This window comes from Hoplias malabaricus, chromosome 12, assembly GCF_029633855.1.
Source record: "Hoplias malabaricus isolate fHopMal1 chromosome 12, fHopMal1.hap1, whole genome shotgun sequence".
Classification (NCBI taxonomy): Eukaryota; Metazoa; Chordata; class Actinopteri; order Characiformes; family Erythrinidae; genus Hoplias; species Hoplias malabaricus.
This window is the reverse complement of record NC_089811.1, coordinates 35,252,699-35,279,369: the sequence shown is the minus strand read 5'-3', so window position 1 is coordinate 35,279,369 and position 26,671 is coordinate 35,252,699. Positions and strand designations below refer to the sequence as shown.

The 26,671-nt window shown below is 42.8% G+C and overlaps 2 protein-coding genes across 2 annotated transcripts in view; both read right to left on the bottom strand.

The window, feature by feature from the left end:
• Positions 1-5,464, bottom strand: part of fam117bb (family with sequence similarity 117 member Bb) — a 40,220-nt gene extending 34,756 nt beyond the window's left edge. Inside the window, exon 1 of the mRNA XM_066686728.1 lies at positions 4,311-5,464. Within this exon, the coding sequence (XP_066542825.1) occupies positions 4,311-4,974 (664 nt within the window). The 5' untranslated portion in view covers positions 4,975-5,464. The remainder of the gene's footprint in view (positions 1-4,310) is intronic.
• Positions 5,465-6,873: 1,409 nt separating this feature from the next.
• The window catches only part of bmpr2b (bone morphogenetic protein receptor, type II b (serine/threonine kinase)), a 63,404-nt gene continuing 43,606 nt past the window's right edge, over positions 6,874-26,671 (bottom strand). The window contains exons 6-13 of the mRNA XM_066686025.1: positions 26,319-26,549; positions 22,872-22,986; positions 20,411-20,571; positions 19,352-19,499; positions 18,787-18,923; positions 18,276-18,448; positions 15,606-16,924; positions 6,874-11,173 (exon numbers count right to left, since the gene is read on the bottom strand). Coding sequence (XP_066542122.1) covers positions 10,902-11,173; positions 15,606-16,924; positions 18,276-18,448; positions 18,787-18,923; positions 19,352-19,499; positions 20,411-20,571; positions 22,872-22,986; positions 26,319-26,549 — 2,556 coding nt within the window. The 3' untranslated portion in view covers positions 6,874-10,901. The remainder of the gene's footprint in view (positions 11,174-15,605; positions 16,925-18,275; positions 18,449-18,786; positions 18,924-19,351; positions 19,500-20,410; positions 20,572-22,871; positions 22,987-26,318; positions 26,550-26,671) is intronic.

Below are 26,671 nucleotides of genomic sequence, written 5' to 3'. Positions count from 1 at the left end.
AAGAAAGAAAGAAAAAAAACCTAAAATATGCAGAGGAGTGATACTACAGAACCAAGGTTGGGAACCATAGCTCCGAGTGATAGGGCTGAGACAGATTGCATGTTTACTTTGGTAGTGATGTTCTCAAGTGAGAGATACGCAGATGCTCTTTCAAGTGCTAAAAGCTCTTATCAGTTGTAGCATACACTCAGCACCCATCCGTGTTGTGTCTATCGCAAACTCAATCCATTAAACTCAGAGATAAGTCGAACCAGAAGCGCTGCACAGAAAGTGTCCACAAAATTCCTTAGAGCACCAGGTGTGTGGCACTGTATCAACTCTGATACTCTCTAAAACGAAGTCCACGAGAACAACGATCACATTCTACACACATTTGTTTGTCTGCTAGATTTTCCATGGTACACATCAATACTAATGAATATAATTCAAAGCTGACAAACCTCTAATGTCTACAAAGCCTCATAACATTATTATCTCAGCGGGTAATAAAACATAAGCTCACTCCAATACTCTCTGAATATTTCGAGTGCCTGTTTGAGCTGGAAAATTAGACTCAACACATTCTATGTCTATGATCAAACAAACTGAAACAGGGAGAGAAGCTAAAGGAGGAGTGTGAAGTGGGTGTACTCTCAGTGGGTTTGATTCCCAGTTGGTCTCTTTTGTCAAGGATACAATGTGATCTCGCCTCAGCCTGCCCTTAATGTCCCAGTGTGCTGCATGATTGTAGGGACCACACAGCTTTAGCTTTCTCAAAGCACTGAAAGATCAAGGCTTCATATCAGACGACTGACTTCATTTAAAATGCTTAGGCAAGTAAAAAAACTCTGATGATGTGATGCATCCTGCAGACCAGCACACCGCAGTCAAACCATTAACACTATGAGCACAACGATGTTTTCCCTCAACACATCCTCTAATGCGCTGCATTGTATTCAGTAATAAAGCGATAATTATTTAGAATAATGTCATTTCCCAGTCCAATGAAACATGCTCAAACATAACTGAAAAACCGTTTTTCACAACTACAGCTATAGCTCTGCGGGGTTTGTTTACTGAAAAATATTTCACGCTTGGAAGCCCAGAAATAGTTTCTTCACTCCTCTAGCCTTCATCCCCCTTCTCCATCTTTCACTCACTGTCCCCCGCTCTCTCTCTCTCTCCTAATACTAGTGGTTTCAAAGGGTCTAGGGCGAGTCTGTTGATCTGGAAAATTACTAGACTTTTCAAACACAAGAGCAGATTGTTCTGAGGAGCACAATGGAAAAGGTGAGATGAGGGGGAATGCCGCCGGTGTGAAAACAGAAATCAGCAGCCATTTTAAGTCTCGGTGGCTCCGTGCTTCAATACTGAACCCAAGGCTTGATGACACTTTACGAGGGGGGGGGGTCTATTGATTACCGACTGTGATTAAAAACTGAAGGAGATATTCTGTCCTCTCTTTTATGGTGGTATTAGGGAGCCAGACGCTAGAAGTGCATTTGGAGATGAAACAACCTAATGATCAGGCATGTCTGCTAACATTACTGGCTCAAATTGTCTGGATCTCCAAATGCTGGCATTAAAATAATCCCCTGCATGCCCCCATGTTTACAGCTCAGCCTGCAGACATTGAATCCTTAGGGCTTGCACAAAGAGAGTCTTATTTCTTTAGACCATTTGGAAAAACAACTGCTTTATTGGCAGTAAAACATTTGGCGATGTATGGATAACCACCCAGTGCATGTTCCAAATTATGTATGGAAATGTTGGCAAAGACATGGCTAAATGTTTGCCTCCTTGGCCTGCCCTGCTAAAGTAAATGTTCCTGAGTGCTCCCTGGCTTAGAAATATATTAAACCTGCAGAGAACATTTATATCATGTTGTTAAATGTGGTTATATATAGGTCAGACAAAACATCACTGTTATGTACATTTACTACACTCACCCACCCATTCACTACCCCACATTATCAATATAATCTAAAGTCACCAAGGCCATGCTGTTGTCCTGCCATGTGGTGAGCCTAGCCATCTTCACTAACAGCCTACGCAACAGCTGCGTGAAAAAGCTGTCTGTCTGAGAGAGCACACTGCCAAATGAATGGTAAATATCATTCGCAGACAAAATACGGTGCCGTGAAGCCCAGTATTAGCAGGTTCATGCTTTCGGTGCCCCCATTGCTGAAGTTTTTCTGCCACCCCTCCCCCCTCAGCAGACCATGAGACCAGATGGGGGTTTTCAGACCTAATCGCTTTGTGCCCGACACAACCCCAGTAAAGAGAACATGAGTTATAAACGTGACGTGGTGCACAGTGGCAGGACAGCAGGGGAGGATGATAATCCACTGGAGGTGGGGTGGGGGTGAGGAGCATCTCCAGACAGAAAGAATGGAAATGACAATGGCACTGTCCGTTAAAACTGATGACCTGATGACCGTGTTAATGCTTTCTCCTTCAGTTGTCATGCAAGATAATAAAGAGGCCCGATTTCCCTCGTCAAGTAGCTTGAATGGTTGAAGGTTGAAGCAACATCAAGCTATGGTTTCAACTTAACCCCTATCGTCCATGAGAGTCTGGCGCTTCCCCTTCACTATACTCATGTCATTAGACTACGGTCGAGTCCTTTAGCACTGCATGAGGACAATAAAAACCCCACAAAACTGAACAGCAAACGGATACAGGACTTGTGTCCAAAGAGAAAGTGGGCAGCATCTACTGCAATCGAACCTAGACCACACCAGTTATGAAAGTAATTAGCTAAAAAGACTACAGGAGAGTGTCAGACTAATCTCCGTCTGCCACATCTGTAGTATACTGCTGATTACCCCGGACGATAAGTAATTTGTGCATTAAAAAGAAATAAAAGACAGTGAATTTATATCGTTAGTAAAGGAGTATCCCTTTGATGTGGTCTTAACTTTATGGTCATATGTTCAGACACGTCTTTTGTTTTCGTTTATTCATGAGACACTGAATATGACAATGAATAGAATAGGTAACAGCCTTTAATCAGTTTTCTTAATTTACTAATAGATGTTCAAATCTTTAAAACATTAAAAGTGTTGTGTCTACATCTAATACCCATTTATAACTGATACATCACAGCTGTTTGGTTGTAGTGCTCTCACCTTGCTAAGGTAATATTAAAGGCAAAGTTCACAATTGTAATTTAAAAAAACACTTTTTTATAAAATTTGGTAGACATTTCCTTGCCACTTACTTGCTCTCCAGTCGGTCTGCGTTCCCAAAACTAGTCTAATGTGTTTACGAAGCCCCAACTAATGTGTCTGTAAATGAGTAAAAAAACAACTGTCTCGGTCCTGTATGCTAGGCTTTCTCTTTGCCTCTCTCTGCTCATGGCAGAGGCATCTGTAGGTTCTTAGACAACAGAGAGAACTCCAAACTATGAAAAGCACAAACCGAAATAAGGATATTGCGCTATTCCTGCTCTATAGGCGGGTAATGTTAAATTATTTGTTGCTGACTCGGATCACTTACGGTGGAAATGTTTCCAAACTCAGGAGACGGCGAACCGAACTGCATTACCGAATGTTACAAGTGAGTTTCTGCGATAATTCCAACAGTGAATAAAAACTCAGACAAGTTACACTTCAGCCACGTACAAACAAACAAAGACTTTTTCCCCTCAATCACACCGTTCCACCTTAAAAGACGCTGCGCTTCTGAATGCAAACAACCAGAGAGAACTGCGTTTCTTCACTGATATTTATTAATATATTTACTTTGAAACTGCATATATTGTATTGATTATCCAGATGTCTCATTGTATATACTGAATTGAACTGCTGTTAATAATAATAACAACACTACTCTTACTACAAGCATCTCTTTAATCCAAGTCTTAAATATTAGGGAACCCCTTTCTCCAACAATTTAGGCAAAGAAAAAAAATGCACTCGGAATATAACGATTGTTATATTCTGGGGGATCTGGGGGAAGGCAAGTGCTAACAGGCAGGTTATCTTCGGATTCATTTATTTATATGTTACAAATGTGTCATACAAATGGTGCCTTGGCTCTTACTGAAGCTTTAGGTATGTTTTGAATATGACTTAAAATATCAGGACCCATTTTTTTTAAATCACTCACCCCTAGACAGAAATCAACAGGCCTAAAGCTGCCCACATGCTTCCTTTATGTGTGTGTGTGTCGGGTTGAGCTCTGTTCCCTTACACACCATCCTCCCACCCAAATCCATGTCTTATGTGTGATTTTAAATCTTGCTGCTGTGGTCCAAGTCATAAAAAGAAATGAATGAATGAATGTGTTGTTTAAAGTTTAGTTGTTGACTGGCAGGTGTTGGTTACCTTTGCAGACAGGAGAGCTGGGGCTTATTCTCTCTGGGGACAGTCTGTCATTGGCCCTGTGACCACAGGAGGAAGATGAAGAGGTCAGCAACGTAGTGTCCGTGAAGCTGCTGGACTGCTGCTGTGAGCCGCTGGGCAGAGGGCAGGATGGTCCGAGGGCAGGAATAACAGAGGTAACAGGGCTAACAGGGGCAATAACGCTGACCAAAGGTGAAGTTAGACTGACCTGTGCACACTGGGAGGGTCTAACTTGGGAAGTGGACGCAGCCACGTATGAAGAGAGAGTAGGGCTACTTCTGAGAGCTGACGAGGAAGGAGAGGAGGACGGGCTCAGAACCGCCGACGCTGCGACCTTTGGTGGGCTCCGGCTGCGTGTCGCCGAAGAGCGGGACGCAGCAGATTCGCAGGCGGCGCTGTGGCACTTGAAGCTGGCGCTGCTTCCCGCAGCCGTCGCGGCCGAGAGCACGGACCTGGCCGCCAGAGGGAGCTGCTGCTGCGGCTGTAGCTGCTGAGGCTTGAGCTGGAACGGGACGGTGGCTTTCATGGGCAGCAGGCGAGTCAGCAAACTGACCCCGGCACTCATTCCCGAAGCTCCGGCTGCCGGAGCGCCGCTCACCGCGCAGCTCGACGTCGGAGAACCGCTTTTACGAAACCGCTGGGACATGACGACGACGGCGCCCTGCCCCTAAAGTCTGCAGAAGTATCGAAACGGGGCCCAAAAGGAGAAAACTAACAGTATGAACATACGTTGAGTTATGTTATTTGGGTTTGTGTGTGTGGTAATGTCGGGTCACTCCATATGGCGCGGTGGAGCTCGGTCTCGGTGGCCGCTCCGTTCTTCTCCGCTGCCCGAACCGTTTAACGACGACAGGGAAAACTGAAAAGTAAACGGCTGAAAAAAAAAAAAAACCGGAGCCACGCACTGAGAAGTGCTGCCAGAGCCCCGCCCCCGGACTCTGATTGGTCCGCGTGAGAGCGACGGCAACTTTTCATTGGCTGCGAACTGGATCCTTTTAATCCTGTGAAAGTTACCAGAGCTTTAGCAGAAACCCACAAAACTAACAGCGATGTAAAAAAATAAATAAAGCGCTGACACTGAGTGTCATGCTGTAGACGAGTATTTAAGTTTCCGTCTGGAAAGAGTAAAGTGTTGACATGCTGGGAAAGTGAAATAAAAGTAAATAAACCTCTCCTTCTCTCTGTGCGGCTGTTTTACGGAGCAGACTGATGTTGTTCCTCCGCTGAGATTCGTCGACGGCTAATCGTGTTAGCACACTTAGCTCGCTGATAAGGAATAAATGAGAAACGGACAAATGGCTTTGTTGTGGTCAACACGTGCTTTTATCATCGACACCATGGCTTTAACACCCTCGTGCGGTCAGCTGATAAACTTACATCTCCTACAGAGAGTACAGCTACCTAATAAACCACAAAATAACACACGATACTGACATCCCATCTCAACAACACAGTATAGAGAGGGGCACCACGTGTGTGGGCTTCCTGTTTATATAAATCTAACTGTTCAGATACTATAATAAAAAAATAAAAATTACTCTAAACATGAGATAGTATTTTGGCTGGTACAGTGTCTCTGTTGGAGCTCATCAGTCTAAACTTTGGAGAATTTAGTAAGGTGATGATTTTGGTCTCATTTAGAAATGTTTTAAATGGTTAAATGGCTTTGGCATGAAAAACACGTGCTTATGGCGTCGACACTGGCTGCAACACCCTCGTGTGGTCAGTTAATAAACTGAGGATTGCATCCATGAATGCAGTACTGTTGATTGATGATTTAAACAATAACATCTGGACACTACGTTCCTTTTAACCAGAAGAAACATTGAATAACACTCAAACCCAGTTCAGTATATAGTAACCAGAATCAGTTGTCAGTAAACGTATTGCTATATTGGCTACAGAAATATAGCCGGAACAACAGCGGTCCCATTCTGGTGGCAGTGCTTTTCTAAGGACGTGTGTCTCTACAGATGCAGTGTGTGTGTGGATGAACATCTGTGTCAGGAATCGGTGCTCCTTACAGCAGCGTAAATCATGGAGATACTTCGGGGCGTACAGAGTACGTACATTTTCATTCATTCGTTCATTGTCTGTAACCCTTATCCAGTTCAGGGTCGCGGTGGGTCCAGAGCCTACCTGGAATCATTGGGCGCAAGGCAGGAATACACCCTGGAGGGGGCGCCAGTCCTTCACAGGGCAACACACACTCACACCTACGGACACTTTTGAGTCGCCAATCCACCTACCAATGTGTGTTTTTGGACTGTGGGAGGAAACCGGAACACCCGGAGGAAACCCACACGGACACAGGGAGAACACACCAACTCCTCACAGACAGTCACCCGGAGGAAACCCACGCAGACACAGGGAGAACATACCACACTCCTCACAGACAGTCACCCGGAGGAAACCCACACAGACACATGGGAGAACACACCACACTCCTCACAGACAGTCACCCGGAGGAAACCCACGCAGACACAGGGAGAACACACCACACTCCTCACAGACAGTCAACCGAAGGAAACCCACGCAGACACAGGGAGAACACACCACACTCCTCACAAACAGTCACCCGGAGGAAACCCACGCGGACACAGTGCCGCCTTATGTACATTTTGTTTTATTTTACTTGGATTCCTTTTAAATGTAAAAAACAACAACAGGAGGCATACGTTCATTAATATAATCTTTAATCAACTGAGTAATGCAGGGTTGTACAGCAAGCTTTATTTCTAAATGGCATTTAAACATATATCTTTCTGAGTAGATTAAACTGAGTAGAGTTATCATTTGTTCTTTTCTCGCTTACTTTACAAGCTGTAATAGAAAACATTTCAGTGGCTTAATTTGCACAACACTTTATGCAGGGGGCACATCTGAATGGGAGCTTCAGCATCAGTATGAATTCAACAGATTAAATGAAACGATAAAACAAAAAAGAGCAGCCCATCATGAACAAACACCTTATTCACATTCATACCACATACAAAAGAAAATCAACTGAAGTTAATTAAAAAAATTGTTTGAGGACTTTAAGACGACATACCGCTAGCCCGGTTACCCTCGGGCGTTTGTGTGCATGTCTGGATTTGAAAAGAAGTGCAGTGGTTTTTGGGATTAACGAATGAACGAACGTGCATTGCCAAGTGGCAGATTTGGGGCTGTCTGAAATGCATATTTAGATTTATTTCACTTGCATACGATTGGGTGTAGTTCAAGAAACATGACTTTGTTAGAAAATTAGCAACGTGCTACATATTCACTTTTCACCACAATCACTTTTTATACCCAAGGTTGAGTTCAAGTCACGTGACAGCCTCATAACCGAAAGCTGCCATGTTTACTCTAGAGTACGTTTACTGCCGAGAGCTCAACGACTGGCATGAGAGAGAGAGAGCTCTGAGCATTGAGGGCATAAAGGGACAATGTTGTGCTAGCAGATTTAGCATAGCCCTGCACTGAATCTGGCATTGGTTATTTTCCTTCTAAAATACAACAAAATACTACATTTAATAACTTTAATCTGTGTCCAGAACATCTGCTCATAGAGTTTCAGTATAGTTTGTGTTGCAGACGGATTTGCTGCCGTGAGGTCATTGGTGTAAACATTGAAATGAATTATAAAGTCCAGAGGGTTGATACACTGAGCAAATTATAAATTCTACACAATATCCCTCTTCCCTTAACACTGAGGGCAGTATTGTCATTAATTCATTCTTGAACATGAATAGGGAGTCGTGTAAAGAGGTAACAAGCATTGTATTTCCTTACACTTCTGTTTGACTCACGGGATTTATATATATATATAAATGGGTAATTCTGATCTGGCTTGCATTACTGTGCTATTTAATCTAGAGATAAATATCACAGTGTTGTAGCATTGTTCTTGGTCCCACAGCAACAAGTTGAGCCTTCTGTATATGCACAGGCAACCGCACTATATACAGATATATTTACACCATTTCCGTGAGCCTATATTACACACATACAGAGAAAAACAGTTTCAGTAGGAGGTAATGCAAGATTCCTCATCTTCAGTCATAAGCTACAACTGCGTAGTTGTCTTTTATTCATAAATTCATCAAGGGGCCTAATCCAAAGAGGACATTGCAGGGGATGCTTTGAGTATTCTTTCCTCATTACTACAGGAATAACACTAATTCATTGTTAATATGGTATGCCTGGAAAAGCGTTTTAAATCTCTACAAGGGAAACCTTCGCCTTAGCACCACAGATTTCACCACAGTGCTTTCCATCCCGGAGCATCAATAAGCAATAATTTCAACGGCTGCAGTCTGGAGTTCACAGCAGTTCTGCAGACTTCACAAAGGCAGTAATTGTGGCATGGGAAGAAGTTTAGCTGGTAAATGCATCAACTGCCTTCGAACTGCAAAGTCCATTGAAAACGAGGGTGATTAAAGCAAATGGATGCAAGGTTTAAAACGTAATAATCAGGTCTATTTATGATTGTAGTGGCACTGACAGATTGTGTTTGGTATTGCAGGCATGGCAGCAACCTTTGTTCGAACCGCTATTACACATGAAAGGCTGAGTTGCATTGAGATGAGGAAAACAAACACGATGGACGATGGTGCAACCCTTCAACTGCCAATAAACTTAAAAGGGACATTACAGAGAAAAATAAAACACGAGTATGACAGTTTTACATGATTATAAACATCTCACAGACTGATTTCATTAGAATAGTCATAAAAACAAAACAATGCTTCAGACACAATCTGGACACAGAGAATTGAGATTTGGCCCTTGGCACTATGTTAAAAAAAAGAAGAAGAAAAAGAAGATAGCTTAAAAAAAAACAAACAAAAACAACTAGCAACTGAGAGGTAACAGCTAGACCTCAGGCTGCACATGTATCAGCCACAGAGAATAAAAGTGCTGATCTAGAGTCAGCTTTCCTTTGTCAATATGATTGTATTCATAAGGAAATGAAAGGTAAGGACTAATGCTCAGTACTTTTAACTCTGACGTGTGATGCATATGAGCACAATTAAAACTTCTCATTTTACAAGACTTTGTCATTTCATTACATTTTCATAAACAATGGTTGAAAAAAAAAAAAGTAGTAGCTGTAATATGCACAGTAATGTATACGGTCACGTCTAGCTCATGTAGTACATGTAGTGTAATATTACACATAAATTACATTTGAAGTACGCATGTGGTGTTTACGGTGCCGAGTGTGACGGTGGAAGCCACTTAACTCGTCTACTCTCTCGCATACCCGTGCTCTCGGGAGCCGCGTGTGCCGAAGTGTGGAAACGACTGCCAAATCGCTCAGGCACTCTTACACACACTTAAACAGATACAGACAGAGACACAATCTTTTAGTCTTCTGCTGACATATACACACACACGAGTTATTCCACGCTGCACAAAGACACATCCAGTCCGCCCTCTGCAAAAATGGACCATATGATTGGGTGGCGTACACATGTAGACTTTAACGTCCGCTGAAAAGGGAGAACGTTATTCCAGAGTTCAGACTGAGCTGGAGCTTGATGCAGCTGTAACAGAATTAAAAAACCCTCCATCCTTCAAGTGTGCAAGCTTTCAACTGTCTGTGCACCGTCGACACTCAAAGTAATGGGTAAAAACAAACGAACACAACACACACCCCATTTTCTGATTGTTTGCGGCGGCTTCTCGGGTTTGATGGGATTGATGAGAAGGTAAAGGATTGTCATCCGTGAAGATGTTTCTTAAATGCAAACCGGGGTGCTTGGCTTGTATTAACACAAACGTTGCTGGTAAGTGCACCATGTAGTTAAACTTATATTAAAAAAAAAATGTTGCAAAAATATAGAACATAAACATCTTAAAGAGCACCTCAAAGCTAAAGCCTATTGCACATTTCGTAATGTAATACAAAATTAGGGATACACAGATATTACATACAACAAAAACATGACATGAGTTTACTAGGTATCAAAACTAGCAGAGATGTGACTGCAGTCAACTGTGTCTTAGAGACCGCTGCTTTTTCTACTGACATTTTTATATGGACTTGATTTTATTCACGTCCATAGGAGCAGTCTGGCATGATTGTTAAATCAACACATTGTCATTTTCTTTCTTTTCTCAGTTTTAAGACCAGTCTTTAACATGGTCAGGGATTTAACAGATTTAACTGTGATAACAATTACTTAAAAAAAAAAAAAAAGTGCAAGAAATAAAAGAAAGCAATTATCAAACAGCCATACATACAATCATACCTTGATTAAAAATGGAACAACACATATAATGGAAGCATCTTAAGCCAATGTTGCTGCATAGCTGGGTACGGTTTAAAGCGATTTCTTCAAAGAAAGTTGGAGAAATTCCATATTACGATGTTAAGTGCTTGCAAATTACATCTGAGAGTCTGCGGTCCAAGAATTGTTCTTTTTTTTTTCTTCTCTTCTCTCTCTCTCTCTCTCTCTCTCCCCACATACTTTCTCTTACTGGATTTCAAAAAAGGATCTTGGGAAACAACATGCTGCCAAACACTTCAGTATCAACAAGCCAATCTTGGCCCTTTCTCAGCAAGGTTCAAAAGGTCAAAGTTCACAGGCAGGTCATGCCAGGTGGGTCAGAGGAAAGTGTGGCAGTGGCAGTTCCTCCTCCCACCAGGAACACGGCGGTGCTGGATTTGGAGCGAGTAGTGCCCGACGCACCCTGCCATCCACCCGCTCCGTTGTTGTTTACCTCTCCATCCACCGTATCCGTGGAGATGACCCAGGTAGAGGGGCGCCACCGCTTCAGGGAATAAGGCGTCTTCACGCGTCTCTTGATCTTCTCGGCCGACCCGGCTTTTCCCTCCTGGGACGAGCCCTCACCTGTAAGACAGACGAGAGAGAGTGAGTAAAGATGATACCTAAACTTCACGGTGGTGGTCCCTAAACTGCCCAGATCTCAATCTTTTCCAGCATTTGCAGGATTTGTCTTAAAAAAACAAGTCAGTTCCACGGCTGCTCCACCTCACGATGAACATGATTTAAAGAATCTGCTGTTCAGAAGAGTTTTGGTGGCATTACCTCTATTTGCTGTGCATTTGAATATAAAAAACACATTCCCCAAACAACTGGCACAACTCAACAATTGCAATAAAACTATAATTTGTTCATTATAATGTGATCCTTTATTTAACGAACAAAAAGGGAAAGAAAGAAAATATTTTTTATTGTAACCAAGGACAAGCTTCATTCATTCGTTTATAACTGCTTTTTCCAGTGTAGGGGGGCGGTAAGTCACGAGCCTTCCCAGAATCATTGAGCAAAAAGTACACTACCAGAACAACTGTCACTGTTGTGGTACTTCCTGCTCTTTCTGTGGTGGTACCCTCAAGGATACATTCTGTACGTTTAATTAGCTAAATGTAGAATGGTGTTGGTTTCATATGCGCCATTTCATATCCAGGAAATATATTATGTTCTTTTATTTTACACAGTTCTGTAAGCTGAATGCTTAGATATATTCCCCTCTCGTTTTGGAGGAAAGAATGTAATATACCTTTAGGGAACACAACTGGCCTTTAACACCACTGTTGTACCTAACGGTACATTTACACTCTTTGTACCTTTGTTGTACAGTAGGAACGCCCCCAAGATCAGGCAACAATATGATGAATTTAATTATTTAGTAACACTTTACAACAAGGGTATATCATTTACTGGTAATTAAGACATTAGTAAGTAATAAGCATTACTAAATGATTAAGTCACCATTAATGATTATGTGATGACAGAGTTAGCATTATTTTAGTATTTTATAAAATCCTAAAAAAACCTCTAGTTCTTGTTTGTTTAATTCTGACGCTACCTCAATTAAATGTAAAGTGTTACCAATTCTCTTTGATAATTATAAACAAATTCTGAAAGTGATGCCTGCAACACACTCAAAAAAGCTGGGACAGAGGCATGTTTACCACTGGGTCTCATTACCTTTCCTTTTAATTACACTATTTAATAGCTTGGGAATTGAAGATATACATTTTATGTCTACGAAGCCATGCTGACCACAAACACATTTCCACTGTTTTCGGCAGTAGCGGTAATAACACGGAAAGGCATCGGCACCTTATGTGCGGGTGACAGTGGCATATGCCTGTGGTATTGATTTTTATTTTGGTGACAGTGGCATATGCTATGACACTGAGATCCGTTTTTACATTGTAGCTAGCTAGCTAGCTAGCTAACATGCTACAAACCTAGCATCCCATATTTGCACACAGTCCACTATCACTGTGTTTAGGGACAATTGAACTACAAGCTTTTCCCATTCTAATATCACGATATGTCTGCATTAGGCACAAAAAGCCAAGAACTTAAAAGTAATTTATAGGTACCAGTATGGCAAGTCGTTTTAACATTAAATAGCTTCTATCTTTAATTAAAAACTGGATATCTCCATGTGGCAATTATATTTTGACTAGTCAGAATCACAATTTAAGTTATCTGCATTAACAATCTGACTAAGAACAGTAGTTTAATATATTTTGCGTAGTCGAAATTTCTTTTAAGATGCATCTAATTACCTCAGCAAATTCGTCATCTGATCAGTCATAAAGCCTAAATTACTATTAAAGATATCTCAAATTCGACTAGTCAAGAATACATTTTCAGATGTCTGAATTCACTGTGTGTATTCGCCCCCCCCATGTGCCGCAACGGTTGCCAGGTGTGTTCACTTTAACCAAATTTGGGCTTATTTCTCTGTAAAGTCACTTACATCGTAATAACACCAGCCGATGCTCCATCACTGAGAAATGTTTATAAGTTTATTTACATGTCAGGGACTGGGGGAAATACATAAAAAATCTACAATGCTGGCTTCTTATTTGCCAGCTTCTTATTCAGATATTCTGTTCCACCTTAAATGCAGTAATTGCATTCTGTCGCCAACAGATGGCATGACCATACCGTGGAAATATTACACGTTTGGCTTATTTTCGTGGGCATTATTTCTATGAAGCAAGCGCAAAAAGGCAATAACATTTTAGAAACAAGCTCCAAAAAGCAACTAAATATTTGTAAGTGACTTTACTGCAAATGTAAAACCAAAGTCCACTATAATATGCAGACCTGGCAACTTTTACATGATGCTAAATTGGGCTATGCATGTCAGCTACGCTTTGACTAGTCAGAATAATAATTTAAGATATCATATACTCCTAAACTGGCGCTACAGGTGAGGTATAAATTGTGCCACTGTGATGTATCACCTTACCGATGCACCACTAGGTACTGGCACCTATAAATGACTTTAAGTTCTCGGCTTTTTGCGCCTGACACAGACATATATCGAATATAGAATGGGAAAAGCGTGTAGTTCAGTTGTCCACAAACAAAGTGACAGTGGACTGTGTGCGAATAAGGGATGCTATGTTTGTATCATGTTACTTGTTTGGTCCGTTTACATGCTAGTAGCATACGTGTGCTAGTTATAGCCTAAACATCCATGTGCTAGCTAAACTTAGGCTATTGGCAGATGTTCAGCAATGAATTGGAGTATATGCCAATGTAAAAACGGATGCAGATTTCAACAGCATGTGCCAGCGTCACCCGAATGTAAGATGCCGATGCCTTTTCATGTTATTACTGCCTCTCGTTTTCGGTCCAACTCAGATGACTTAAGGCACAGAGAAGTAGTCAGTCTTTTTGTGCAATATAATATATGGCTTCCTCTTTGCATAATAGTTTCTGGATGCATTTCTTGATGCACCAGGAGACTGTGTTACGTGACAATGATTTTTCCAAAGTACTCCAGAGCCCATGTGGCTATATCCATCACGGTAGCATGACAGTTTCCCAAAATGAAGTCCCAGAAACTCTCAGAATTAACAAATCCCAGATTTATCAGACATTTTACAAAATGTCTCAGCTTTTCTGGAAAAAAGGGTTTGTTAAAATGTCTTGTTGTAGTTGGTTTTGTTCACTCACATATGTCCCAAGACCATTGCATGTAAATGTGCATTAGGTCATTTTCAAGACAGAAAGTATAAATCAAATCAGAGTATCCCTCACATAGCCCCCAAACGGTAATATTACAATAGCTCATGTGACTTCTGCGTTTAGAAATCCAGCTTGAACTGCCTGTTCTATTCTTATCTTAAACTTAGCCCGGCTGGACACTAAATTCTGCCAGTCAATATGTATTATATTTTTTATTGTCTGTGTTGTTTTTGTTCCTTAACTAAAGTTTTCACAGCATGCCCATCTCCATACGTGCATCTATCTTCCTTTATCACTGTCTCCAACTGAGGCAGAACATTCTGTGGATCTTAATCAGCTCAGAGGAATTTCCTTCCTTCTCCATAACAAAACACTCAAAGTAATCGAGGGGAAAACTCTCGAGCCTATCTCTCTGGTTTCATGAAGTGGTAGTGTTAATTGGCTGGAGAGAGTAGGACACAGTGCACAAACAGTCTTGTCCATTTGGAGAAGTTATTGTTTGTGGGGATGCTGACATGCACTCCAGGCTCTCCGCCCTGCTCCAGGGGATTGGAATAGCCAGGGTGCGTCTGAGCCTGTCTCTACGCAGATAAAGCTCCAAGCATGACTCAGCCATAGGGGAACGCTCAGAGGCCATTATCAGCCAAGAAGAACGCACAAATGCGCCAGAGTGAGAGACAGAGAGGCGAGAAGAGAGCAGAAAGCATAAGTGAGAGTGAGGGAAGGATACAAGCAGGGGAGAGTGATAGAGAAGGAAAAGGAAATTAAAGAAATGGAGACACAGACAGTCACCCAGAGGAAACCCACGCAGACACAGGGAGAACACACCACACTCCTCACAGACAGTCAACCGGAGGAAACCCACGCAGACACAGGGAGAACACACCACACTCCTCACAGACAGTCACCCGGAGGAAACCCACGCAGACACAGGGAGAACACACCACACTCCTCACAGACAGTCACTCGAAGGAAACCCACACAGACACAGGGAGAACACACCACACTCCTCACATACAGTCACCCGGAGCAGGACTCGAACCCACAACCTCCAGGCCCCTGAAGATGTGTGACTGCGACACTACCTGCTGTGCCACCAGGCCGCCTACTCCCTAAATAGTGTACTTTAAGAACTACACCACTATATTGTGAACTACAGTGTAGAGGATGATGTTTGCGATTCAGCCCTAGTGTTGTGGCAGTGTAATTGCAGAGTGACGCAGACACCAACGCAGAAGTATAAATGCTTGCAACAGTGTAAGGCTCTGGCGTCAACACAGAAGTATAAATCAGCCTTAAGACAGATGAGAGTGCTTACCAGACAGAGAGGAGTCCTGTGAAGTGGATGACAGGTCCAAGGAATTGGGTCGCTCAGGTCTCCTGGGCTTGGGCTGTCGCAAAGGTGCTTCCTCCTTCACCTGTGGCACTGAGGGCTGAGACGGGGGCTCAGAGGGCAGAACAGCAGCAGCAGCAGACGGTACAGGTGTGACAGGAGCAGTAGGAACTGAAGCATGGATGTTACTGTTGTTGTTGTTGGAGTTGGTGCGACCCGTGTGGTCACGGGCAGCAGGTTGTTCTCTCCTCAGCAACGGCTCATGCTCGTCAGGGCTGGAGTTGATGTTGATGTTGAGGCGGCTGTCCTCTCCACTGAGCTGGCTCTGGAGCAGCGGAGCTCCTCCTTCGCCCTGTGGCCCGGCTGGGTTAGTGGTCCCAAATGGGTCTGAGGAGCCATTCATATAGCCATTAACCACCACAACACCAACTCCGCTCCGCACCATGGGCCCATTGTTGGTGAGAGTGACCAGATGAGGCTCTACGGCAGCCACGGTGTTCATCTTGGCCACGCCCGTCTCCACCTGCTTCAAATTGGACTTGTGCTTTCCAAACTTCAGTCGAGATGAGGAGGACTCCTTGCTGGGGTTTTTGGTATTGAGTGGCAGGCTAGTGGGGCGCTTAGGGAGGTTCTGCTGCTTAGGAAGTGGGAACATGGCTGGAGGGGCATCGCCCATGCCACTGCTGCTTGCTCCGAACTCTGCCTGCGTCCCGCCTCCTGCTCCACCAGTCACCTCTGCTGCCAATTTTATAAAAGGGTACAGCAGGCTGGAGCTGCCTGAGCTGAGAGGGTCAGGAGCACTGAACTGTTTCTGTGAATGCTCCATCAGATTCTCATCAGAACTCTCCTTCAGGTTTTTATCTACCTCCTTAGGGTCCAATTTTGTTGTCTCCAAGTCTTCTTCTGTCAGCTGTAGGCACACAGGAACGCTGCCCCCTGTGCTGACCTCCTCAGAGTGGCCCAGCTCAGAAATAGTGGTCATGACTGTACTGGGTGTGAGGCCCGTGGTGGTGGTGGTAGTGGACAGACTGGTCCCACTGGTCTCAGGGCTCGGGAGCCGGGCCTGGGCTTGGGCTTGTGCCTGCTGTCTCTCATAGTTTATTGAGTTTCGGTTCTTCTCTCCTGCGCTCCCTGTGCCTGTGCTGATGCCGCTCACACCCATGCCGCTTACCGAAGATGTGCCCGATGTGGACACCTCTCCAGGAAGGTTCTTAACCATGCCCTCATGGTCCTCAATGTAAGAAGAGGAGGAGTACTCAGGATAAGGCCCCATCTTTGGAACCCTGCGACTATGGGTGAGATTCCTACAGTGAGAATAGGGGAGAACCAGTTAAAACAGAACATATAGAGAGGTAAGGAAAAGGTAACTAATGCACTCCATCTATAAATATTTATTCAGACGACTGTAAAAGTCGTAAAAGACTGTAAAATCTTTATTACATATTCACAATCTTGAACTAAACTAATAGCATCTAAGCATTTAAGAAAACTTCAACTAGTTCAAAATGCTGCAGCCAGGGTCCTCACTAAAACTAGAGAATTTGAACATATCAGCCCAGTTCTATCATCACTTCATTGGCTGCCTGTAAAATTCCGCATCGACTACAAAATTCTGTTACTAACATATAAAGCTCTACATGGGCTTGCTCCTGAATACCTTCAAGATACAATTTCCTATTACGAGCCTCCACGTTCACTCAGATCACAGAGTACTGGATTTTTAATAGTTCCCAGAATTCAGAAGGCCTCAGCTGGGGGAAGAGCCTTTTCTTATAAAGCCCCCCAACTCTGGAATGATCTTCCAGCAAATGTTCGGGACTCAGACACAGTCGCAATCTTCAAATCTAGGCTAAAAACTCATTTGTTTAGTTTATCTTTTGGTAGTTAATGCTCCCCCATAGATAAAGGCGGCAGATCCAGGGAGGGTCCATGGACACGGAATTATAGTAAACTGAGACGCTGGTGTCGTCCCGCCGCTTCACGCTGTCATAGTCAGATCTACCGGCATCATTAGCCACACTCTGGAAATGTTCATATTTTCTGCTTTACAAACACCAAACAGTTCAAAACTAATTCCATCCCTTTACCTTTTTCCGAGTAAACGACTGCCCACCTGTCCGTCTGGACACTGATGGATGACTGTCGAGATCCTCCTCCACGCTTCAGACCAGCTGCCCACGCTCCAGCAACCACCAAGTGCCTTGAAGCTGCCCCTACACTGAAGTTCTCACGGACTGCTAGCTATTATCACCAGTAGATTGACCAGAGGAGGATAGGTCACCCCTTGTGAGCCTTGGTTCCTCCCAAGGTTTCTTCCTCAGCTGAGGGAGTTTTTCCTTGCTACTGTCGCCCCTGGCATTGCTCACTTGGGGTCTTTTACATTTTTTTACATTTCATGTCAAATCTTTGTCTTTACTGGAATTCTGTGAAGCTGCTTTGTCAGTTGTAAAAAGCGCTATACAAATAAATTTGATTGATTTGATAATAGCATCCAAAATAAACTAATATCACATCCACTTTCATAATGTGCCATGCAGTGTCCTCAGAAACTTGTCGCAATAACTGTGCAGCTTAAACAGGCTAATCCTTGTTTGCGATGTTTATGTGAAGCCAAAAAGAAGGCTGTAATGACTGTGTGGTCATTGCTTAACAAACCTCTCATTCTGAAGTGCTGTGCTCATAGGATTGACTGTAGGGCTGACAGACTTGTTTCTGTCCCAGATAAGGAGCAGCTCAGCCATACGCTCTTCTGCGCACTGAGCTGTTAGACGGGCTTCTGCATCCTGATCCCAGCAGTCCTCCATTGTCTCCTTCAGCGAACGCACCGCCTAAGGCAAACAGAGCCAGAGAAAGACAGGTGAAAAACGAAACAAAAACCTCAGTCACCAGCATCCCACAGCAAAACACCCAACCATAAAATGCATGCAACCCTTATACACAAAATCACGATAACATCGCAGAGCACAGACAGCAACTGTAATTCCAACTGATCCCCTCTATTTAACGACAACTGCAAATGTTCTTATCTGTATGGCTAAAGGTAATCAATTAGTAATTAAGTCCTGCACAGAAATTCTGCAGAAACCTGCACTACAGCAGGGTGCCAGAAATTAGGTTACTCATCCCTATTACAGAAGCAGAACACGAGCACATATGTCGCTCTCACCAGGCTGTTCTCTTTCCAGGCCTCAGGGAACTTTGGTCTCTGTTTCTCTCGGGACACCAGCACCTGCATATCCTCGAAGGATGGGTGGTTCCCTACTTCTGCCTGGAAAGCCATCTGGTACTCTGGTACTGTCTCTCCTGCAAACAAAGCACTCTTTTAGAAAAGTGTAAATAATCTCAATTTACTGAAAGCTTGCCTCAAATTTCATGAGGGAAACATACAACTGATCAAATGTTTGACAGCAACATAAAACATGAGCACAGCAGGATATATCTGGGTTAACTCCACAGCGTTGCCCTACTTTGTTTCACACATGGTTCGTAGAAATACCTGATTAAACAGCCAGTGAGCTCAGTGAATTGTCAATAAAACAGCAGACTGCCAAGGGTTAGAGGGAATAGCCGTAGTCAAGGAAAGAGTACGACACTCTGCATTTTACAAGAGCACTCAAATTGGGTCACGTAATATGCTGCAGCCACCCTGCTCAGTCAGCAGATTTCTCTCAGGCCCAGGATGGATGTAGTTTTGTTGGAATATATACTGTTCACCAAATCCAAGTTCTCACCTGGGAAGAGGTCTGTACAGCGCATGAAGGTTTCCCAGTAGATCAGCCCAATGGCATACATATCCACCTGCTTCAGGGCAGACTCACAGTCCCTCAGGTTCACTGCCCCCTCCAGCACCTCTGGGGCCATGTAGCGAATGGTTCCCACCTGGACAGGTCAAGAGCACAGTGTATGAGGTTCCAGACTTAGGTGCCTCATGTCAGCAGAGACAACACTGCACCTCTTGCTTGAGCAGCTACAGACAACAAACTGGGGCATGTAACAAACGAAAGTGGCACACGGTTTCAAAATTCAATCAATGGGTGTATCTGCCATGTTTTAAGGCCAGCTTATGCAGCACAGACCCCAACAACTGTGGCTGGACGAACATGGATCAAGCTGACTTGAGATTGTCTGAGGAAGTCCAGAAATAATGAACCTGTATGACTCCTTCACCAGATGGCAGCAAATTCATGGGAGTGATTTCTTCAAACTTTAGTTTTGATATCAGTGAATGTATGAAGAGGTGGAAGAACTTGAGGGAAAAATACAGTCACCTCAAACGCTAAATTGCTACAAGGAGCAGGGACCCAGGTGGGAAAACAGTGTCAGCGTTGTATTTGTTTCTTTCCTGGCTGGCCCTCCATGTAAAGCACTGGGACACAGACTGTAATTGTGGTGTATTACAGAGTGACGCAGACACACCAACGCACAAGTACAAATGCTCACAATAGCTAAAGCCACACGTGCAGACTACAGCGTTGACTCTGCATTGATTCGACACAGAAGCAGATAGTACAAGTAGCATTTAAGCAGTACGAATACAGCTTAACACTTGTTATTTAAACCACGGGTCAGCATCTGAAAACATGCTTCATTGCTTCAAGCTGTGTTTGTTTACATGACTAATATGGCACTAGCATATACAGAGGTTTATATGAAATACAACTTTGGTCAGGCCTAAAACATGACTTAATTGGTGCCAGATTTCCCTAGCTTTCAAGACCCCAGAAAAGAAATCACATTCATTATGAACGGTGGTATGAACCAGTATTTTCCTAATATTTTCCTAAGCATACCTCACTGATGGCAGCATTCTCTTCCTCTCCGGGGCGGACAAGTCGGTTTCCTGTCAGTTTCATAGAGAGGCCAAAGTCACTGATGACACACGTTCCGTCGTTCTTAACCAGAACGTTTCTGCTGTTCAGGTCCCTGTGTGATACTGCGGGTTTATACGAATCTGAGAGAGACATGTTACATAACTGAATTAGTGTGAGGTTTTAACACATGATATCAAGGCCTGTTGTATATACATGTATATTCCTTCTACGTGGTTATACCCCCCACCCATGTCCAAGGGAGGTGATGCAACGAGAAGAAATACACCCTCATCTACAGCTGCAGGAAAAGTTTGGCAGTGGATGCTACCATCTATGTACGTCGTATCACCAGTGTTTATGAGTCTGTCTTTAAACAATAACAACAACAACTACAAAAAAAAAAGCTATTTAAATTTTGCAGGAGCAAAATCCTATTAACATGAATAGAACAGAATACATTTCACCCATCACACACAGCTGGTCACTAGAGGAACTGTAAACTTGAGGGAATTAAAGATTTCAAAGGCCTTGACTGGTTAAAGCACTTATTCAATAAATATACACCACTGTATAATGTATCTAAGCTCAAATTTGACTGTGATATTAACAGAAATCAATTCATAAAGAGACGATTCATGTAGCAACCTGGAAATTTTCAACAGATTTTCAAACGTTGTATTGAATTAGAGTATAATAATATATAGTGCAGCTTAGCTCTGCCTAGAAAACCGAATAAGCTCTTTTTAAATCTGAGGGAAAGACACGCTTTATTGAACAAAACAGGTCTCCTAAAAAAAACTGTGTGAAACACAATTACCCATCAGTAACTCTACCCAGAAAAGCTGGCAGGCTTTCTCAGAAATTAGGTTTGCTCTACATAACACTGCAATGTACCAAAACAATGCACCAGTGCCAAGTGAGGCACACTACTCGGACAGCCACCAGGTGGCACTGCAGCAGCTCTCTTGCATAGTGTAGAGAGCTGCGGGATAAATGCCCTTTCTTCCACTCCTCCCCCATCAGCTCTGTGTGTCTGGTTCTGAACTTCAGGCTCTAATGAAGCTGAGGCTAGAGAGAGAGAGAGAGAAGAGAGAGAGAGAGAGAGAGAGAGAGAAAGGAGAGATAGAGAGAGAGAGGCAGAGAGAGAGAGAAAGAAAGAGAGAGAGAGAGAGACAGAGAAAGAAGAGAGAGAGACAGAGAAAGAAGAGAGAGAGAGAGAGACAGAGACAGACAGACGCTTGATCCTGCCGCAGCTCTCTGGCATTTTGCCACTGCCAGAGAAACAAGAGGAGCACATACAAACACAAATTAGGCCTATCTTATCTACACTGCTCCTGCTGTTGGCTCTTTAAGGACTGAGCGAATGAAGAGATCAATTAGCTCAAAGCCTGGCTCTGACTAATTCACAATTTAAAGAAACAAACAAAACAACAAACAAAACCAAACTCGCATTAGAATGCATATACACAGTAGCTCTGCCATTTCGACCCTCTTTCTCCCACTTCCTTAGAGACAAAATTATTAGTAACAGTATTCTTTATACACATTGGTCACTTAGATCAAATTTAATTTAATTTATAATCTTGATTAAAAAAAGAGAACATTCTTCTCCCTTAGTCCAGGTGCTTACTTAAGTTGCATGTGCCTCGCTTCTTTATGCTATTACTGAGACCCGACGGCAATGATGCCGCATGAAAAATGAATCAGCGTCTGATTCAAGCAATAAAAAAAAAAAAAAAGCATGCTGTCTGACCCAGATGTGCACATCATAGTGGGCCCTAGAGGTGGCTGCAGCGGTCTGCTGCTGCAACACCGCAAAACAGGCTGCCCAGTAACGGCTGGCCTATGGGTGGATTCGCACTGCTTTTTTTATCCAGTGCGGTTAGGAGCACATAGCAGCTAGGCCACAGACGTGGCCTTCAGCAGGGTGGACTCCACTTAGACGCCATGCCCTTTGCAAATGAGAGCTGGTTAGACACGCCTGGGAGGGCTCTCGTCCGGCTGCACTTAAAATGGAGGAAAACAAAAACAAATGCAGTCCTAAAGCTTGTCTTTATTGAAAGAAATACCTCTGTGATTTTCAATTTAAATCTTTATCTGCTGCATCTGGAGCATTCGGTCGATTGCTATGGACAGTAATTTCACTGACGCACCTACCCAGTGGCTTCTGTAAGTGCATTCCAAGCCAATTAGTTTTCTGTTGTGTTCCGAGTACAAGGAAACACCAAATATGTGTCCACTGCTATTAACCCTACACCACAAATAAGCAGTCCACAGGTCATTTAGTTCGTAGTGAAGGTCTTTCAAATGAAATGTCAGTCTGTGCAGAATGGCCATCTCTGCTTTGCTGGGCTTTAGAGGGAATGTATAAGCTGTACAAATGTGACTTTACGTAAGTGTGCAGCTGGATGTCTGTAAAGCACATGAAGGTGACCCTCACCTCCTCTGAGCAGCTCTGTGTGCAGGTAGGCCAGTCCTCTGGTGACTGAGTGGGCGAGACGGCAGCAGCTGACCCAATCCAGTGTATGGAGACTCAGGTATCGGCACAGAGAGCCCTAAACACACACAAACGTTAGGGATATGTTGAGACAATACAAAGCCCTATTTACCAACAAGCGAGAGTGATGATGTAGCATTACACCTTAAACGGACACATACAATCAGTAGAAGCACTGACCCCAAGTGGTAAAGAGAGAACAGTGTGTGCTCTTACTAATCTAAGAATAAAAATATCTAATGAAATCACATTTATGAGCTCATTAGACATGCCAGTGCCATCAACACAGGTGCTTTTTTTAGTACCGCACAACACCAAGTGTAATTTACCTTGGGGAGCTTTTAAATGGACGATTTTCTAAAGTAAATAAAACAAAATGTATTTCACTTCAGTTCATAACAGAGTTTATGACATAATAGAAGACAATCCTCTCCCATTTAAGCATAAAACATTCATATTTTGAGCCACTCATAATATTATGTAAAACAGTGTTTCGTTCACACGACAAAGAGCGCATTATAGATGTTCTACATATCGTCGCTGCCCAATTAAAAACACGTATCTCCCAAAATAGAAATTTACAGAAGGAAATAACCTCTGTACTTTCAATGGAAGTCAAAGTAAAAATATTTTATTCCAGTAATTTCTGAGCATTTCTATTGGTCCATTCATCATGAACTTTTCTTACAAAGTAAAGGACAGCTGCTGTGTTCAAATGATAATGAAACAAAAGTGGAGACACAGTGGGAGCTCTACTAACGAACTTTCCAAGATACGAACCGGGCATTTGAATATTTTTTGCCTCCACCAACGAACCACGACTCTAGAAACGAACCCGAGCCTCCTCCGAGCCGGCGGCTGGAAATGGCCACTGACCCCAATCGGCGAGTCTCCCAGCGCCCAGACTTGAGTGAGCTTTTAAGATTAGCAAATTGTAGCTTTAGCAATTTAGCATTAGTGTAAATAGCAGACATCGAAATTCGTGCTAAGTTAAGCCGTATCTACGCTTCGTCTCCCCACATTCACCGCCTACTCTCCGTTATTCCACCCACCCCCCACCTCCTGTCATACAGCCAGGGCCTGTGTTACTCCTCCAGCCAGTCGTCACGTCTTCAAGGTAGCGATGTGTAACCACTTACAACTTTATTATTTCTTTTTTATTACTGTTACCACTGTATTTCTCTTTTATTTTTAGTAACGCTACATGTATTTTTTTACTAATTTGAGAGTGTTGTAAACATATATCAGTGCAAAAAGGGTGACTTTCGGGGTGGGGGCTGGAACACATTAATTGCTTTTATATTATTTTAAATGGGGAAAATTGACTCGAGAAATGAACTTTTCCCACTTACGAACCGGGTCACGGAACGGATCAAGTATGTAGGTAGAGGTTCCACTGTACATGTTTTTAATTGGACAGCAACAATATATTTAAAAATCACATTTATTAAAAGTAAAATGTAATATTTTTCCCTCCACATATTCACCTCAAACGTAAAAAAAAGAAAGAAAACGGTCATTGTCCTGAATATGTATATAAAAAAAGTTAAAATCCCAGCATTACCAGAACCTCCCTGTTGCCATAGAGACTGGCATGAAAGTTACCCTCAGCAGCCGATTCTTGACTAGCAGAGTGGTGTATATCATGGAGAAATCACAAAACAACAAAGCCCTGGGACTGAGCCCATTACGCTGTCTTTAAAATCTTCTTAATCAGCCTGAAGGCATTTGGTACCGTCTCTAAGAGGAAACGCAAACATTTGCCTTTAAGCCCACCCTGCCGTTCCCCAAGCTTAAAGCAGCTAATATATTTCCATCCAGGGTAAATAATTAGCAGTGGAGTGGAACAAGAACAAACAAAGCAGTGTGTGAACAGTGTAATGTCTGTCTGTCTCAAGACACAACAGAAGAGGCGTTCATTCCCCTTTCACACGTATGCTAGACGGGTGTGCCTGTTGTAACAAGTTACACTGTCATATGAAAGAATGTGGTTCTTCCTACAGAGGAGTCAAGCAACAGACGCTTGTTTTGTGTGGTGTCACACTGCATTTATCTGACCTACTTGTGGCACTGCAACTATGTGAATTGACTGTTACTTACTCCAACAAGCTGAAAGAACTACACTGAAAAAGTGAGGGTGTGTCAGAAACAGTGCCCTATGTAGTGCACTCTTTTGGGGCTGCGTTGTTCGGTTTGAAGATGTACATGTTTATTCAAGGACTTAGCATGTCGCACACAACTGGAACAAACTGCCAGAAGATTTTAGATGCACTCATGAACTGTAATGGTTTATAAATCCAGATAAAACCTTTTCACGATTAAAGCACCTATGACTGGGCTTTAGAACTTGTGCACTTTTCATTGCACTATTTTAACTGTTTTGTCTGGATTTTAAGATTTTATTTTTATGAAGGGCTATTTTAACTGTTTATTTTACTCTTATTTTGAATTGCTTTTTTTTTTTTAGATTTAGTTCTATTTCTTCACAACAGTTTTTTTTAAATATCATCCCCTCAGGTTTAATTATCATCTCAAAGGAGGGAGGAAGACCTGTATTAAGGAAAAACTGACAGTCTATGTGTCTGGTTATTCCCTCAAGGGAAAGACCAGTTACTGTTATCCTCTGAAGTTCTGTTATCCCCCAGGATGAGGGAAGACTGGTATTTTTCTCATTATCCCTTTAAGAGAAGGAAAAGACCAGTAGTGATCCCCTCATTTGAGGGAAGACCAGTTTTTATAACTCAGAGGGGAGAATGGTTGCTGTAGTCCCTTCAGGGGTGGGAAGAACAGTACATCTGTTGATTATATATTTATGGTTTTAATTATTTTACTGTTTTATTGGTTTTGCTGCTTTAATATCTCTGTACTTTCCATATACTGTCACTGTAAAGCACTTTGAATTGCTGTGGCGTATGAAAGTTGCTCAATAAATAAAATGAATTTATTGAGTAGGGGTCCATTTAGAACATGGCTTTAGGAAGAAACAACTCAATAAATAAACACACAGAGAGAGAGAGAGAGAGAGACAGACAATGAGGGAGGGAAAAGTTCCTTCTCGCTGCACAATACGCTGACATTTAACACAACCCTCTCTCTCTGGCTACTGGAAACCCATCTGAATCATCGATAAAAATATCTACCCAGATAGTTCAGTAACTGGCAGGACATTCGACTCCCCTCTCATCTTTGACAAAAATAGCACTACAGCAGGAGGATAAAAAGGAAGGTAGAGAAATAAGGTCAGTTGAAGGTAAGATAGGGAACTGTACACTGGTCTACAGAGTCCAATTAGAACTTTCAATTGTCTCTTGTAACGCTGATCTGAGAGCCGCATCATCTTGTTAAAGTCAGCAGCGGAGAAAGTAAAGCTGCATCAAGATCAGTACTTACATGTGGATAGTACTCCATCACCAGCAAGTACTCCATCCTCCCATCTGTCGTCAACCTCTCATCTCCCACAATGAAACGTGCGATATTGTCATGCTCCAGCAGAGGGATGCGATAAATTGCACGTTCGTTGATAAAGTTCTGCCGGTTTGCATAGGTGAAGACTTTTACCGCTACTGGACGTTCATCAAGCGAACCCTTGTACACTGAGCCATATCGTCCTCTGCCAATCAACTGGAAGGAAAAGAAAGATAAAAGTCGAATGAAAGGCCTGTTCGGTCTACATTTTACTTGAAAATATAATCAGTCCTCATGAATATTATCAACATTTTCTGGACTTAAAAAAATGACACTTA